The sequence below is a fragment of the Cetorhinus maximus genome, chromosome 9, assembly GCF_964194155.1.
Source record: "Cetorhinus maximus chromosome 9, sCetMax3.hap1.1, whole genome shotgun sequence".
In the NCBI taxonomy this organism is placed as follows: Eukaryota; Metazoa; Chordata; class Chondrichthyes; order Lamniformes; family Cetorhinidae; genus Cetorhinus; species Cetorhinus maximus.
Genome location: NC_135887.1, coordinates 48,619,418 through 48,637,661, shown reverse-complemented (window position 1 = coordinate 48,637,661; position 18,244 = coordinate 48,619,418). Strand labels below are relative to the sequence as shown.

The window sequence follows — 18,244 nt, the reverse complement described above, 5'->3', positions numbered from 1 at the left end:
TGTAAAAAGTCAGAGTTTCCCCACTTTATATACACAATGGTCAGTGAGGATAGTGAAGAGTGTTAGAGCAAACATGGGATGGCTAAAAAGGGTAATTTTGTAACAAAGCAGTATCATGTATGTGTTGATTTTCAGACCTGAAATTCTGAAGCAGGAGATAAAGGTGTTCTTTGTGAAATACAATGACCCAATCTATGTGAAACTGGAGAAACTGGACATCATGATCCGTCTGGCCTCTCAGGCTAACATCGCCCAGGTCAGTGTGCATCCCTGGTTAGCTCCAAAACAATAAGAAAGCACATTACTACTGTCTCTGTGACAATGAGAGAAAGGGGTTAAGTTTTAAAACTGCAAGAGATGCCCTGAAATGGAGAAGAAAAACATTGTTGAATTTTTCATACAGGTAAATTTATTTAGAATCAAATTAGAGGAAACTATTCAGTCAGTTGTGTCAGCTCTGCGCACTAGAGGTTATTTATAAATCTTGTCTACACCATAAGCACTCAGTTGCTTTTGTTAGAATGTCAGTAATCTTTCCAATTACCTTAGTGTGTGTGTGTCAATGCCAAATTATCCCTCCTTGGTCTGCCTGACCTCTGCAGTGTTTGAAATAATTAATTATACCATCCTCTTCCACCTGTACTTCTGTGGCCTAGCTGAATGGGAAAGTGCTTGCGTGGTTCCACGTTGAGTTCACAAAGCAGTCATCTCTGGAGTTTGCCAAAGAGCCACCAACTGTATGCTACTCTCTGGCGATATTAATATAGAGGCAGGAACTGTATTCAAATGTATGCCCAGGTCTCCTGCTTCACCATTTTCCTCAATCCCGTGACCACAACTGTTCAACATTTAAATTAGCTGAGTCAGAATTTCCTAAAGCTGAGTCTCAGGAAGATCAAAGCCATTGCTTTCAGCTGCTGCCAAAATCTCTGCTTCGTTGCATTGACTCCATTCTTCTCCCTGGAACCTCACTTGGATCAGATAAAATGCACATGACCTCTGTGTTCTATTCAACTCAGCCATCTCCAGTCTGGTGCCAAAACTACTTGCTTCCACCACTGCAACATTTTCTGCTATTGTCCCTGCCTTAGCCCCACTATTGATGAAGCCCCTATCCACACTACGACTTCTCCAGTACCTTTCTTTCCAGCTTCCTAACTTCAACCCTCCCATAAAATCCAATTTGTACAAAACCTTGCTGTCTGGTATCCTGTCTTGCAAAGATTAGTGTGCTCATCACCCCCATTCCTGCTGACTTACATTGGTTTCATACCCCCAACTGATCGAATTTAAAAATCCTCCTCTAAAAATTCTTTCATGTTCTTGCCCCACCCTAACCTCGGCAGCTTTCTTCAGCTTTGTATTCCCTTTCTTGCCCTCAGATTCTGGCTTTATGTAACCTGCCTTTTTCAATACAGTAGTATGCCTGTGGCAGGGCCTTCAACTCTTGGCACTCTTTCGCCAGATTTCCTTAAAAAGTGCTCACAAAAGGTTGTGCCTTATTGTCACAGTTATGGCCATCTTTTAGAATTGTGACACATCACTTCAGTCCATTTTTAATCATTTTATAATACAAGTTGTTTGGAAAGATTGTGGCTCTAAATGTGAAATGGTTCATTTGGTAACAGTGAATGTGACAGTGCTGTTCCTCACTTAAAATAGTTGAAATACAGGAGTAGCGCGAGTATAAGTACTGGCAGTAGCTAACCTGATGTTCCGTTCCTTCGATTCACCTATAATTGCCTCTCGCCTAGAGTCTCTTTAAGATGTAAAACCTCTTGTTTCAGATTTGTATAGTGCCATTGTCATCCACACATATTTTGAAGAGTAAATAATCTCCTAACACAGACTTTTCTCTGGAATGTTCTCTGCACACTGGTGAGGTTTGAAATGTGGCGAGTGCAATGTTTGTGCAGAGATTCTGCAAGTCCAGGCTTGTTGGATGTGCTAATTAATTTCCTTACATTCCAGTCATCACATTGGTTCTGAAAAGCATGAATCAGAAAAGCAAACTGATTCGACAGATGACTAATAACAGAATAGTTATCCATGTGCAGAAATCAAACCATAATTGTAACTCTATGTCACCTGCAGAATAAATATTAGCTCTTCAAACGCTGTTTAAACTTTTAGGTGTTCTAACAAACCTTGCTGCCTGTAATGTAGTAACTAGATTTGTCTAATAGAGGTTTATGGCTCAGAGTTAAAAGGTAATACTTTAGGATAAAATTATAATGAGCATCCTTGCCTTTGTACAGTTACCTGCTGAGCAGTGCTGTCTGATGTTCTAAGGTGATTGAAGAGATCATACTGCTTTGTTTACCTGGCATACAGTGTGTGCTGATAATTATCACAGCAGAATTTGATTATGTTGTGATTCTTAATCTCAATTCACAACCAGTAACTGTTTCCTCAACTCAGACTGTTTTCAACTAATTTATGTCCTACTGTCGTCTTCTATGGCTCTGTCAATTGTTCTCCTTGGTCAAGAAATTCAGAGGAGATTTGATGGAGATGTTCAAAGTTATGAGGGGTCTGGACAGAGTGGATAGGGAGAAACTGTTCCCATTGGTGAAAATATAGAGAACCAGAGGGCACAGATTTAAGGTAATTGACAAATGAAGCAATGGCAACATGAGGAAAAACTTGTTTATGCAGCAAGTGGTTAGGATCTGGAATGCACTGCCTGAGGATGTGATGGAGGCAGGTTTATTGGAGACACTCAAAAGAGAATTGGATCATTATCCAAAAAGAAAAAAATATGCAGGACTAGGGGGATAAAGCAGGGGATTGGGACTAAATGAATTGCTCCTGCAGAGAGCCAGCACAGACACAGTGGGCTGAATGGCCTTGTAACCATTTTATGAATTTTTGTTTGATGAATGATATGAAAATGAAAGTTTCCATAGTCCCAGAGGACATAGGCTGCTCTCTCATTAGAGAGAGACGACCAGTTAGGAGTTTAACCTGAGGGTCACCACACCTCAGGCGAGGGATAAGGTTGAGCTCATGGATGACCTCAGCCGGTACGGGAATTGAACCCATGGTGTTGGCATCACTCTGCATCACAAACCAGCCGTGTTTGATAGGGCTCCTGTGAAGCAACTTGGGATGTTTTCCTATGGCAAAAGTTCTAAATAAATGCAGGTTATTGTTGAGTTGACCTAGCGTAGCGCCTCCCAAGATCTTTACTAACGTGAACCTATTTTAACACTTGAAAGTTAACGTGACCCCAACCAAAACAAAACCGTAGCATGTTAACATCCAATACATAATTATTAAAGTTTACATATTGTAGATCAACACATAAGACATCATATAAATTCGAGCACTTATTTAAGTACTTTGTAAAAGTATTATATCTACTCATATAGGTTTCAGCCAAACTCTCCATATTCCCTGATAACAGAAGACTCATTGAAGCCCCTCTTCCCCCCCCCCCGCGCTATAATCACCTCCTCCCCCCAACTACCACCACCACACACGTGAATCAGCCCCTCTTTCCCAACAGACGCAGTAATCAGGCCCATTTACACCAACCCCCCACCGCTCCCCCCCACCCATTTTGCCTTCGTCCCTCTTTTGGTCCAATTGCTAATGCCTGCAAAGTGGAGTCGCCAGCCCAGGGTAAGGAGCATGCGCAAAAGGAGCAGAAACACTGTAAAGTTTGAAACTGCCACTCAGAAGAACATAAGAAATAGGAGCAGGAGTAGACCATATAGCCTGTCGAGCCTGCTCCACCATTCAATACGATCATGGCTGATCTTGGGCCTTAGATCCACTTTTCCTGTCTGCTCCCTATATCCCTCGATTCTCTGAGACACCAAAAACCTCTCTATCCCAGTCTTAAATGTATTCAACAATGGAGCATCCACAACCCCCTCAAGTCGAGAATTCCAAAGATTCACAACCCTTTGAATGAAATAATTTCTCCTCATCTCAGTCCGAAATGATTGGCCCTTTATCCTGAGACTGTACCCTCATGTTTTGGATACCTTGACCAGTAGAAACAATCTCTCAGCACCCACCCGATCAAGCCCCTTCAGAATCTTATACTAATCAATGAGATCGCCTCTCATTCTTCCAAACTCCAGGGAATATAAGTTCCATTTACTCAGCCTCTCACCATATGACTACCCCTTCATCTCGGGGACCAGTTTCGTGAACCTTCGCTGTACCGCCCCCAGTGCAGGTATATCCTTTCTTAAATGTGGAGACCAAAACTCAACACAGTGGTCTCACCAAAGCCATATCCAATTGTAGCAAGACTCCTTTATTCCTGTACTCCAACTCCCTTGCAATAAAGGTCAACGTGCATTTGCCTTCTTCATTGCTTGTTGCACCTGCATGTTAACTTCCTGGATTTCTTGTATGAGCACAGCCAAGTCTCTTTGACCATCAACACTTGATAATTTCACACCTTATATATTCTTACGAACGAAGTGAATAACTTCACACTTTTATATTATGCTCCATCTGCCATCAAGTTTCCCACTCTCTCTGTCTATATCCCTTTGCAGCCTTTGTGCCCTTCCCACAACATACCTTTCCACTTAGCAAGCTTAAATACATTATTCTCTGTCTCTTCTAAGTCACTAATGTAGATTGTAAATAGCTGAGATCGCAGCACTGATCCTTGTGGCACTCCACTATTCACTACCTGACAACTTGAAAATGTCCCGTTTATGTTTACGCTCTGCTTTCTGTCCATTAGCCAACCCCATATATTACCCACAATTCCATGAACCCTTATCTTGCCTATTAATGTTGTGTGGCACCTTATTGAATGCCTTTTGGAAATTTAAGTATGCCACATCTACTAGTTCCCCTTTATCCACTCTACTAGTTATATCTTCAAAAAACACAAATAAATTTGTCGAACAGGACTCCCTTTAGTAAAACCATGTTGACTTGTTCTAATTATATTATGCTTTTCCAAGTGTATTGTTAAGACTTCCTTAATTATAGATACCGGCATCTTCCCAGTGACTGTAATTAGGCTAACTAGCCTATAGTTCATTGTTTTCTCTCTCCTTCATTTCTTGAAAAGCAGTATAACATTTTCCAACTTCCAATCTGAAGGGAGCTCTCCCAATTCTAAGGAATTTTGGAAAATCATAGCCAGTGCATCCACTATTTCTGATCCCATCAGATCCCAGGGATTTGTCAGATTTTAGTCCCTTAAATTTCTCTAATACTTAAGTTCCTTAATTTCCTCACCCCCTTTTCACCTCTAGGTTATCATCTATTTCTGAAATGTAACTTATGTCTTCTACTGTGAAGACAGAGACAAATATTTATTCATTGCCTCTGCCATTTCCTCATTTTCCATGAAAATTTCTCCTGCCTCTGTTTCTAAGGGACCAACATTTACTTGAGCTACTCTCTTCCTTTTTATATACTTATAAAAGCCCTTACAATCTGTTTTTATATTTCTGGATAGTTTACTCTCATTCTATTTTTTCCTTTTTTATCAACCTTTTGGTGGCCATTTAGCTTCTAAAACTCTCCCAATCCCCAGACTCGCTGCTGTTGTTTGCAACATTGAGCCTCTTCCTTTAATCTGGTACTACCCTTAACCTCCTCGGTTTGCCACGGATGGGTCTTTCTTGCTGAGTTTTTGTTTTTCAATGGAATATATTTTGTTGAACATTTTGAATTGTTTCTTTAAATATTTCCCACTGTTCATTTACCGCCATACCTTTTAATCTATTTGCCCAATTAACCTTCGCCAGTTCTCCCCTCGTACCTGTGTAATTGGCTTTAAGTTTAAGATTCTTGTTTTGAGATGGTCACGTGAGGAGGGGTAAAAAATAACTCCCTTATCCTACTACTACTACCTGACTGTAACAAGGTTCCTTTCTAATTTAGCGAGGATGAATGTATTTACTCACTGTCTGTGTTTAATCATTTATGTGCTGGTTGTAAAGAAACTAGTCTGGCAGGCTTGCTTGAGTTCAAAACAAAAAGGGTTTAGTTTTTATTGAGTTTAAAAACCCACCCAGATAAAGATATAAAAATATTCAAAAAGGTAAACCCGTGTCCGACCTTCACAACAAAGGCCTACACGCACGCACACAGAATTACCAGTTATACAGTATGTAGTTACTTGCTTAGCCAATTTAAAGTTCAATGCAAAAAGAAAAAGAAGAGAGTTCACTGCTACGTGTCCTTTGGTTTTTGTGACTGCAGCAGATTTTTCTCCATGGTGATCTTGAAGTTCCAGTAGTGGAAGCCCATGTGTAACTGCAATTGCTGAAGAATATTTATTTTTAAAACGTAATCCACCTTTTCCAGAAGCTGATGATTTTTTTGTACCTGAGGTTCCGTTTGACGAAAAATTGTGTCTTTCTCTGCTAGATTTTAAACTGGAATAGAGAGAAGGCTTTGACTTGAGAGAGAAGAGGAGGAGGTCACTTGAGTTGTAATAGCCTCCTCCAGGGCCATGGGCCAAGCACTGGAAAATGGGATTAGTGTAGTCAGGTCTTTGTTGACTGGCGCGGACAAGATGGGCTGAATGGCCACCTCCTGTGTAGTAAACACCTGTGAGTCTGAGGAGAATATTACTGTCACACTGGCAGGTTTTCTAGACTACTGTTTAGCAGCTTGTGTGCTGTAATAAGAGATTTCAAAAATATTTATTCTAGTCACATGACCTCTCTCCCCATAATGATTTCAGCCTGAACAGACTGGCTATTATCCCTTGGCCTATAATGTCCCAGCCATTAGCTTCTGAATGATTCATTGTCTATCTTGATGAGATAGGAAACACACCTTTTCATATAGCTATTGTCCTGGTAGACTTTCTGTCTCTGTTTGAGGGGTAGCCTTATGGAAGTGTGAATGTGAGATCCAGGATAGTTTTAGTAAATCCTTTTCAAGTAGTTTTTGACACCAGCAACTGGGAGATTCCATAGAAGGATGTTGTGGCATGTCTGAATTGTTGTTCACATTGGAACTTCTCAGAAACTGGTCAACTTGCAATACAGATGTAATACCAGATGTCAGGTGGCTTGTAGCAGCCATCTTAAGCTGCTGTCTCCTTGCTTTTAAAAAGTCCTTTTTAAACAGTTTAACATATATTTGATCAGCCGATGAAATTACAGATTAATGTTACTCATGCACAAGTTAGTGTGACACACTTTCAAAATTAACATGGAATTCAGTGGTATTATGATCATTTCCCAGTGGATCTTTTACTTTGATACCACTCATTAGCCCTGTGCCATTATGCAATACTAGATCTAAGATAGTTTTATCCCTAGTTGGTTCCACAATGTTTTGCTCCAAGAAATTGTCACGTAAACATTCTACAAACTCATCTTCTAAACCATGCTTGCCAATTTGATTGTCCCCCTCTACATAAAGATTACAGCCCCCCACAATTATTACATTGCCTTTGTTAAATGCTCCAATAATTTCTTATTTAATGCTCTGTCTAACTATATCAATACTGTTAGGGGGCTTGTGAGCTATTCCCACTAGTAATTTTTTACTCTTGCTATTCCTAATCTCCACTCATACTGATTCTACTTCATGATCGTCTGAGGCCAGGTTCTTTCTCAATAGTGTTTTTGTGTCATCTTTTACTGATCAGAGCTCCCCCCCCCATGCCATTCAGTCTGCCTTTCTGAAATATTGTGGACCTGGAATATTTATTTCCCAATCTTAATCACTTTATAACCATGGGCAGAATTTTCTGCCTACCGGGCGGGCGGGCCCAACCCAATCTCCAGCGGGCGGGGAGCCGATCCCCGCCGGAGAAGCAGGCCCCGCCGCCATTTTAAGTGGGCGGGCCAATTAAGGTCTGCCCAGCGTGACGCCCGGCAGGAAGCGCTATGCGCTTCCTATGTGGGCGGGGGATTCCCCAAAAGCGAGAGTGCACTCTTATGCGCATGCACACGAAAGAGCGCACATTTCCCTGAGGCTAAGTGCTGTCTGAGAGAGATCGCTGAAAGTTGTTCAAACATTAAAAATAGAAAAATAAAAAACTCCTTAACATGTCCCCCTCATGTGACAATGTCACACGAGGTGGGACATGTTAATAAATTTCACTAAAACTTTATTAAAGTTTTTTAAACCCGACATGAAACCTCATCCCGCCAGTGGATGCGGTTTCATGTTTTTTCAGAAGATTGCCGAGGCTCCTGGCCTGCCCGCCAACCTTGAGGTTGGACGGGCAGGTCCTTTCATTGTTTTAATTATCCTGTCAATGGCCTCAATTGGTCATTGACAGGTCGGCGGGCGCACAGCTGATTTCGCTGTGCCCCCGCTTTCCTGAAGATTTAAATGGGGCGCGGTGACATTGGGGGTTCCCCCTGACATCATCCCACATCATTTTGCGCGTCGGCGAGCGGGCCCCGCCCCCTGCTTGCCGACAGCAAAATTCAGCCCCATGTATCTGTAATAGTGATTAGATCTAAATCACTTACCTCTATTTGTGCCACCGATTCATCTATGTTATTTGAATGCATGACACATTTGCAAGAAGGAATCTTTAATTTAATTTTTTTTACTTCTATATCCTTAATTGCTGATGTACAATTTTTGTTAAACTCTCTGTCCCTTCCTGTCCCACTCCTGCTTGTCTTTACTCACATCGCTATACTGTTCAGGTGCCTTGACCCTTCTCTTTGGATTTCTAAATCTCCCTTCAATTGAACTCTCCCCATCCACCCCCCACCCCTTCCCCCTTTGCTAGCTTAAAGCCCTATCCACAGCCCTAGCTAAACGATTGACCAGGACACTGACCCAGTCTGGTTTGAGTGGAGCCCTCCCAATGGAATAGCTCTCTCTTCCCCGAGTACCGATGCCAATACCCCATGAATCGAAACCCCTTCTTCCCACACTGCTTTTTGAGCCGTTGAGCTTAATTCTCCAATCTGCTTGACCCTATGCCAATTTGCGCGTGGCTCAGTTAACAACCCAGATCTCAACTTCCTGGCTATGCTTGCCAGCCTTTGCCTGCTTCAAGTTGGTGCACAGACATCCCGGGCCTGCATGGCACTCTCTGCTAGAAGTGCTTCCTAAGGTTAAAGGGCTCCTTGGGCTCAAAGTCCTCCCCACTGCTGTTTGACTGCATTGGTCCAAGTGAGCCCAGGGCTGTCCGGCCAGAGTCCCCGCTCCACAGTTAGCATTGTTTCAGAAAAGGGGGAACAACCCCAAGTGTTCCTTTGACCCCATTGGGGACCATGACCCACAGTTTGGGAACCACTGATCTTGTGTGTGTTAACCATAGATTCAATCCCTGTTGTATTTTAGATACCCAGGCGATGAAGGATAGAACTGGAGCCTAATCTTTACACACTTATAAGCTTATATTTACAGAAAAATAAATTACAAACATGCTTCTCCAAAACAAACAACCGGAGTTTTATTCTGCTCCTATAAATAAGAGCACAGATGAATTCTCAGTTATTGACCAACACCTGAATACAATTAAGCAACTAATATACAATTAAGATCACTGATCTGGGCAGAGTTAGCTGCTGCTCAAAAGAACATGACCACTGTCCTGTGACACCTGCTAGTAGTGTCACTGTGTGGATGTTGCTTGATGTGGCAGAATAGCTTGCTGGCATCACTGTGAAGTCGACATTAAAAGTAAACAAGTGGATAAAGTTCTGGAGGGTGCCTGAAATCTAAAGTACCTTCAAGATGAAAGGTAGGAGAAGTGGGAATGTTGACCTTTTTTTTAAAACAAAGGGCTTTCTTAAAATAGGCTGTGTAGTAAGTTCTGAAATTTTAGCACTGCATTGCCATAATTCAGTCATCCATAATTAGAAAAGGGGTGAAAGAAATTCAGTTAGCACAGAATTGCTGTGCAGCTTAAACTGAAGCTTATAAGTGATCCTTCTTTGAACATAAATAAAAACTATTTATCTGTTGCAGTATTTTCAACGATACATTATTCACTTTAACTTGAGAATAAGACATCAATCCTGCTTTTATCTAATGCATGCATTGCCTTTGTATTGCATGCTTATAAAAATTCCTTATTCTGTTCACTCAGCCACCAGTGAACAATGGCTGGGCACATGTTACAAGTGGACCATGTGCTTGAAGAGTTCAGGTACCAGAAGCTGTGAGAAGCAAGTGTGTTGTGTTTATACAGCCATCCTAGACATTTGGGTTTTGGAGTTCTCCCATTTGTGTGTTATGTAGGAAACTCTGCATTGTTTACTGTCAGATTTTGCCATGGAGCCTCGCGTTGTAGGTGTGCAGGGGATGCACAGTTATAAAACCTCACCAAGTGCTCACTGGCCTACAGTGTTATTTTTAGTGATCGTTTTAACTGCATAAGCCAATTCAGCTCCGATGCACTCATTTCAGTAACTCTTTGCCAGTTGCCTAATTAAGGAGAAAAGAGATCCAGCATGTTCATCTTTTCCTGATGGGCAAAACCTTGAATTTCTGGTACCTTCCTTGTAAATCTTTATTTGTGCACTCTCTAGTATCTCTCCGCTTTATAACAATGGTGACCAGAACTATACATGGCACTCCAAGATGTAATACCAAAGGGTTGATACAAATTTTGCATAACTTCCCTATCTTATAATTCTGTCCATCTAAAAATAAACCATGTGCTTGGTTTCCTTTTTTATGGCTTTGTTAATCTGCGCCACAGCTTTTAGTAATTTGTGTGTATTGTACTCCCAGATCCCTTTGCCTCACAACCCATTTAGATTCTTATTTTTCAAGTAATATGGGACCTTATTTTTATTATCAAGATGTAATATCTTTCACTTGTGTGTTGACATACATTTGCTAATTATATGTCCATTCTACAAGTTTATTAATGATGTCTTGTAATTTTTTTTACAGTCCTCAGTTTTGCTTATTCCTCCAATTTGATGTCTTCCACAAATTTAGAAATTGTATTTTTAATTTCAATGGCTAATTAATCATAATTAATATAAATCATGAGGCACGGTGTTTGTAGCACTGAGGGACCTTAAGGGACCCCACTTTCCACCATTCTGCCACTCTAAATGGCTACCCTTTACCCTGACTCTCTGCTTTGTTTTGCAGTTAGCTAGCTATCTTCTAATTATCCCGTGACTCCATGTACTTTGACATTATTCATTAATCTTTTATGAGGAGGCCCTGTTAGAAATCTAAAATTACATCTACCATTTTACTCTTATTCTCTCTGTTACTGCTTCAAAGAATTGAGAGATTGGTCAAGAATAACTTTCCTTTTAAAATCCATGCTGACTATTCATTTTTATTTTTGGCTTCTAGATGGTTTGTTGATTTTTTTAAAATTCATTCATGGGATGTGGGCTACGTTGGCTAGGCCAGCATTTATTGCCCATCCCTAGTTGCCCTTGAGAAGGTGGTGATGAGCTGCCTTCTTAAGCTGCTACAGTGTGGGTACATCCCAGAGTTGTTAAGAAGGGAGACCCAGTGACAGTGAAGGAACGGCGATATATTTCCAAGTCAGGATGGTGAGTGACTTGGAGGGGAACTTGCAGGTGGTGGTGTTCCCATCTATCTGCTGCCCTTGTCCTTCTAGATGGTAGTGGCCGTTGGTTTGGAAGGTGCTGTCGAAGGAGCCTTGGTGAGTTCCTGCAGTGCATCTTGTAGATGGTACACACTGTTGCTACTGTGAGTCAGTGGTGGAGGAGTGAATGTTTGTAGATGTGGTGCCAATCAAGTGGGCTGCTTTGTCCTGGTTGGTGTCAAGCTTCTTGAGTGTTGTGGGAGCTGCACTCATCCAGGCAAGTGGAGAGTATTCCATCACGTTCATGACTTGTGCCTTGTCCATGGTGGACAGGCTTTGGGGAGTCAGGGGGTGAGTTATTCGTTGCAGGATTCCTAGCCTCTTGCCTGCTCTTGTAGTCACAGTATTTATATGGCTGGTCCAGTTTAGTTGCTGGTCAGTGGTAACCCCCAGGATGTTTATAGTGGGGGATTCAGTGATGGTAATGCCATTGAACGTCAAGGGGCGATGGTTAGATTCTCTCTTGTTGGAGATGGCCATTGCCTGGCACTTCTGTGGCACAAATATTACTTGCCACTTGTCAGCCCAAGCCTGTAGGATAATGCACAGGTCTTGCTTCATTTGGACATGGACTGCTTCAGTCTCTGAGGAGTCGCAAATGGTGTTGAACATTGTGCAATTATCAGTGAACCCACTTCTGACCTTATGATGGAAGGAAGGTCATTGATGAAGCTGCTGAAGATGGTTGGGCTTGGGACACTAGCCTGAGGAACTCCTGCAGTGATGCCCTGGAGCTGAGATGATTGACCTCCAACAACCACAACCTTCTTCCTTTGTGCTAGGTATGACCCTAACCAGTGGAGAGCTTTCCCCCTGATTCCAGTTGACTCCAGTTTTGCTAGGGCTCCTTGATGCCACACTTGGTCAAATGAGGTCTTAATGTCAAGGGCAGTCACTCTCGCCTCACCTTCGGAGTTTAGCTCTTCTGTCCATGTTTGAATCAAGGCTGTAGTTGAGTGGCCCTGGTGGAACCCAAACTTGGCATCAGTGAACAGGTTATTGCTAAGCAAGTGCCACTTGATAGCACTGTTGATGACCCCTTCCATTACTTTACTGATAACAGATGGGATGGTAATTGGCCGGGTTGGATTTGTCCTGCTTTTTGTGTACAGGACATACCTGGGCAATTTTCCACATAGCCGGGTAGATGCCAATGTTGTAGCTGCATTAGAACAACTTGACTAAGGGCTTATTTCCCTAATTCATTTGCATATTTCTCTGCCCACCTTCCTTCATGATTCAGTGGTCCGTATACTGTGATTGATCCTTTCTTATCATATAGTTCTGTCTACGTGGATTCCAACCTGATTACTATCACATTTTTCGACTGCCTTTGTTATACTGCAGCTCCCAATTTCCCCTCTATCTTTTCTAAATATGTTATACGCTGCAATGTTTAATTCCCATTCCTGAGTTTCCTATAGCCATGTCTTAATGCCTACCATAAATGGCTCCTCAAAATGTATTTTGCCTTTAGTTTCCCTGTTCTGGGCACTGTGGTTATTGCTGTACAGGCTATATTTATTTGTCACAGATGACATCCTTTGTTCCCTCCCCAATGTCTCTGTAGCCCTTTGCATCGTCAACCACATCACCATATTGAATTGTAGCCAAAGCATCTCCTGTAACTGCTTCTGTTCTCAACTTCATCCTCACCTGCCTCTTGATACCATCTAAAGACACGGTGTCAGCTTCAATACCAATGCTGATGACACCCAGTGCTACCTTTTCACCAAGTGTCTTGATCCGTTTACTGACTCTATGTTGTGGGGCTGTTTATCTGACTTCCAGTCCTGGATGAACTGCAATTTTCTAGTTAAACTTTGGTAAGACCAAAGCCATTGCCTTTCTCTCTTCCCCCAGGGCAGGTTCCCAGGCTTGCCACCAATTCCAGTCCACTCTCGAGCCCCACACGTTTATTATTGTTTATAACCTTGGCTTCCTATTCAACCCTGAGCTGACCTTTCAACCCCAGATTCTCTCCATATAAGAATGCTGACTAAAAGCTCCCTAACATTGCCTGCCTCTGTTTCTGCTTCAGTCCATCTGCTGCTGAAATTCTAATCCATACAATTTTGACTCCAGATTCAGTTAACACTCTCATTACTAGCCCTCTATCCTCTACTCCCTGTAAGCTTGAGCTCATATAAAACTCCCATGCTGTCCATATACTATTCTGCAGTAAGTTCCGCTGACTCTCGCTCCTGTTCTTGCTGGCCAATGTTGGCTCACTGTAGTCCAAAACCTCCAATAAAATAAAAATTGCTGTCATGTTTAAATCTTTCATGGCTTTGCCTACCACCTCCAGCCCTGCAACAAGACTTTACATTTATATAGCACCTTGAATATAGTAAAACAATGCCACAGAAGTCTGTTTCTGCAACTCTAGCCTCTTGTGCAACCTCCATCCTTTCTCCCACCCCCATCGTTGGTGATTGTATCTTCAACCGTTTAGGCCCATGTTCTGGAATACAGTCTGAAAACCCCTCTGTCTTTCCACCTCACTTTGCTTCTTAAAAACCGGCTCTTTGATTTTGTTCACCTTTCCTAATAGCTCCATCTTTAGTGAAGCTTACTTTTCCTCACAGCTCTGTGAAACACTCTGGGACATTTTACACCAAAACAGCTATATAAATACTTGTTAATTATGGGTTTCTTCTGCACTACAGCTGAGTCTGTATCTACTTTAAGCCCTTCACTGTATTCATGACATAAGGCTAGTATTAAAAGTTTGCTGATAAGGCTGGTATTTATTTGTTATTTCGATTGTTGCCTATATGTAGCATACTTTTGATGAGAGAGGCTATATTGCATCTTGTAAAACAAACACTAATATGAATTATCTGGGATACTTTGGTTCACCTCCTGTACTATTTGAGGTGTTAAATGTTTTTTATGGGTTGGTTAGAGTCTAGTTAGAGGTGATTGGCAGAAAATTGCTCATTTTGGAATCATATCCTCAAAACGTTTGGCAATATACCTTTTTATAAGCTGTATATAATTGCAGACTGGGAGACGTTGCTTTCAAAAGTTTTCTCTGTCCCATTGTCTTTATGTCAAGTTTTATAGTAAGTATTTCTGTGGTTAAACATATCAGTACAAAAGAAACAGAAGGAAGACGAGGTGAATATATTTTTGCAGCGAGCTGTTACAATCTGAGATGCACTTCCAGAAATAATAGTGGAACCAGAATCAATAATATTCTAAAGAGGCTACTGAATATATACTTGAAGGGATTTCAGGTCTATGATGAAAGAGTAGGGGAGTATGACTGATTGAATAGACTTTAACAACAATTTGCATTTATGTAGCACCTTTAACATAGTAGACCATCTTAGGGCACTTCACAGGAGCATAATCAAACAACATTTAATACAAGTCACAGGGGATATTAGGGCAAATGATGTAGGTTTGCAAAGCCTCTTAAAAGCAGAAAGAGAGGCAGCGAGGTTTAGGGAGGGAATTCCAGAGTTTGAGGTTTAGGCAACTGATAGCACAGCTGCCAATGATGCAGCGATTAAAATCAGGGATGCGCAAGAGGCGAAGATTGAAGGAGCACAGATATCTCCGAGGGCTGTAGGGGTGGAGGAGATTGCAGAGAAAGGGGAGCTTGACGTGGAGGGATTTGAAAACAAGATGAAAATTTTAATATTGCGACATTGCTTAACCGGAAGCCAGTGTAGGTCAGGAAGCACAGGGGTGGTGGGTAGCTAGGTCTTGGTGTGAGTTAGGATAAAGTTTGAATGAGCTTAGATTTATTGAGCATGCAAGATAAGAGGCTGGCTAGGAATGTAGTTGAATAGTCAAGTCTAGAGGTAACAAAGCATGGATGAGGCTTTCAGCAGCTGGCACTAGCACATGGGCCAAAAGGCCTCTGTGCTGGTTGGACCTATGATATAGTTCAGTATTGTTAAATATATCAATACTGCTTCTGTGTTTAAAAACAGCTGCTTTATTATAAATGCCTTTTTGATTTTAAATATCAATGCATGGACAGTTCTTTTATCCTGGACAGCTGTTTTAAATATGGGTAAGTGAAGGAGACAGCAGCTGTTTGTTCCTGCTCACCTACAGGACATCCTGTTCGGTAGGCTGCTTTTGTAACGGTAACAGGTATAATTGGCTTGCTTTCACATCTGTTCCTCCAGCTGATCTTCAGAGGGGTGGGAATGGTTGAGTAAGTTGTATAGTCCAGAATAAAGCTAGCAGAGAATAAACAGCTATAGGTAAGTTTCCTTTTTATGTTGTATTTTTTAATGTCCTTTTCTTTGTGTGCCTGACCTTTCTTCTGCAACTGAGAAGGAAAATGCATGGCTTGCAGCCAGCAGGAAGGGTTTAACAAACCCAGATTCTTCCCCCCCCCCCCCCCGCCCCCCATAGTACTCTGTACTGTGCAGCCTCCACCCTCACATCTGTCTGCTCAGCTTAGATCCAAAAGGGAACTGAGCATGGTAGGAATCTAATCCCTGCAATAAAGGAACAGGGTTCGGCCATTCAGCCCCTTAAGCCTGTGCTGCTGTTCAATTTGATTATGATTGACCTGTATCTTAACTCTGTTTATCTGCAATGCTCCTGTAACCCTTACACGACAAAAATCTAGCAATCTTAGTTGTTTTAATTTTCAGTTGACCTGGAAGAGAGAATACCAGATTTCCACTACCCTTCACGTGAAGAAGTGTTTCCTGACACTAGGCCTCGATACCTTAGCTCTAATTTTAAGGTTGTGCTCCCTTGTGTTGGACTCCTCCACCTGAGGATATGGTTTCTCTCTCCCCTGTCAACTCCTTTAATCATCAAAGCCACCTCAGATCCCCTTTAATCTCATTTACTCAAGGGAATACAGCTCTAATCTATGCAACCAGTCCTCTCAATTTAACTCTTTTAGTCTTGTTATCATTCTGCTGAATCTGCGTTGTATTCGCTCCAAGGGCAATATACTCTTCCTGAGGTGCATTTACCCAGAAGTTCATTTTAACTCATTATTTTCTCAAGTGTAACGTACATGTAAGTGCAGTTTAAGGTGATTCTTTGACCGAATAAACCATATTTAATGAATAATATTTTAGTAGCATGCAGCCTTGAATTTCAACTAATTGATTTTGATTCTGTTGAAATGTTTGGAAGTGCAGGTTATAGAAATGTGGATGTTACTTTAAATAGGAGTTTAATTGGATCAGCTGAAAGGGATATTTTTCTGTGCTTTGTTCTGCAAAGTGGAATTTTTTAGTCTCCGTGGGGTAGACAAGATTATTAATGTTTACCAATGACTTGAAACAACAGAGAACAAATACCTATCTTCTACATTGGAAAATAAAATGTCAGTAAGGTATGCAGAACTTCATTTACATTCTTTCATGGAGGCCTTTGTCCATGTGTAAGCAGTAGAATTAATGTTTACAGTATGTTTGACATACTAAACATCGAATCTGTGCAAAGATGCAAACAAAGGTAAAATTGAAAATGAATGGGAGAAGTTGAAAGAAAGCATGAAAAAAGCTGCAAAGAAAATCGGACCAAAGAAAGAAAAACATGAAAACAATCATGGATGACTCGAGAAATTCTTGACCTGATGAGTGAACGAAAGAAACTTAAAAACAAAGATAAGGCGAATTACAACCAAATTGACACAGATTGGAGTGAAATGTAAAGTAGCACAGGAAGGATGCAGTAGATCAGATGGATGCTGAACATTGGGTGAAAGATAGATATGATGAACTAAGAGATGACAGGTTCGAAAACTAAACAAAGAGGCTGTGAATGTATTGTAGCCAAAATGGGAAGATGTTATTTGATGAAAGTGAAGTTACAAGATGGGAAGGATATATGTGAACAGTAACATTATAACGGTGGGGGGGGGGGAAACCACCTGAAATTGACAATTTTGATGAATACAAAACTATGATAGAAATGGATATATCTACAAAGATGATTCAGGCTTTTGGTGAAGTAGGCATAAAACTTACCACTGATCTATGGAACAAAATTTGCAATACAGGTGTAATACCTAATGACATGAATGACTCTTTTTATTAGGCTATCAAAGAAACCAGGGGCAAATAACTGCACAGTCCAGTGATTCATATGCTTAAAATCCTGCTGAGAGTATTTCTTCTTAGAAACAAGGATATAATTGAAAAACAAGTCAGTGAAACACAAAGTGGCTTTATATCTAGCAAAGGAACTTGGGAACTATCTGTGAACAATACTGAGAGATGGATAAAGATGTGTACATATGTTTCATACACTATGGAAAAAGAATTTGTATGAATTATAAAAAATTAACATAGGAATGAATGGGAAAGACCGAAGACTAATAAGAAATTTGTGCTAGAACCAAAGGGCTTCTATAAGAATAGAAAAGACAATGGCCCAGGTCTCCCGTTACTTGGATGGTTGTAAGCCCCCAGGCACGGACTGCATGGGAATTACCCAGAAAGTTTCAACTTCCATTGGGCAATTAACCTGCATTTGGAACTCTCCAAAACTTTGATTTAATGTTGGAGACGCTGGATGGTTCCGACTCACTGAGCAGAATAGTTACCCAGGAAAGGTTAGAAGGATGAAGACCAGCTCTAACTCCTGGGTAACTATAGTACTGACCCCAATCCCCCGACTACCCCCCAGTCCCACCCTCAGTTCCCCTCCAACTGACCGGCAACCACCCGACGACTACTATGTGCTCTGACCCCCCTTGTGGCAAAGCGGCTGGCCACAGATAATATAGTTACATCCAGCAAG

At 41.4% G+C, this 18,244-nt stretch overlaps 1 protein-coding gene across 3 annotated transcripts in view; it reads left to right on the top strand.

Moving 5' to 3' along the window:
- The window catches only part of ap2b1 (adaptor related protein complex 2 subunit beta 1), a 273,294-nt gene that overhangs the window by 49,984 nt on the left and 205,066 nt on the right, over positions 1-18,244 (top strand). For all 3 annotated transcript variants that reach the window (XM_078548661.1, XM_078548660.1, XM_078548662.1), the window contains exon 8: positions 136-256. In XM_078548661.1, coding sequence (XP_078404787.1) covers positions 136-256 — 121 coding nt within the window. The remainder of the gene's footprint in view (positions 1-135; positions 257-18,244) is intronic.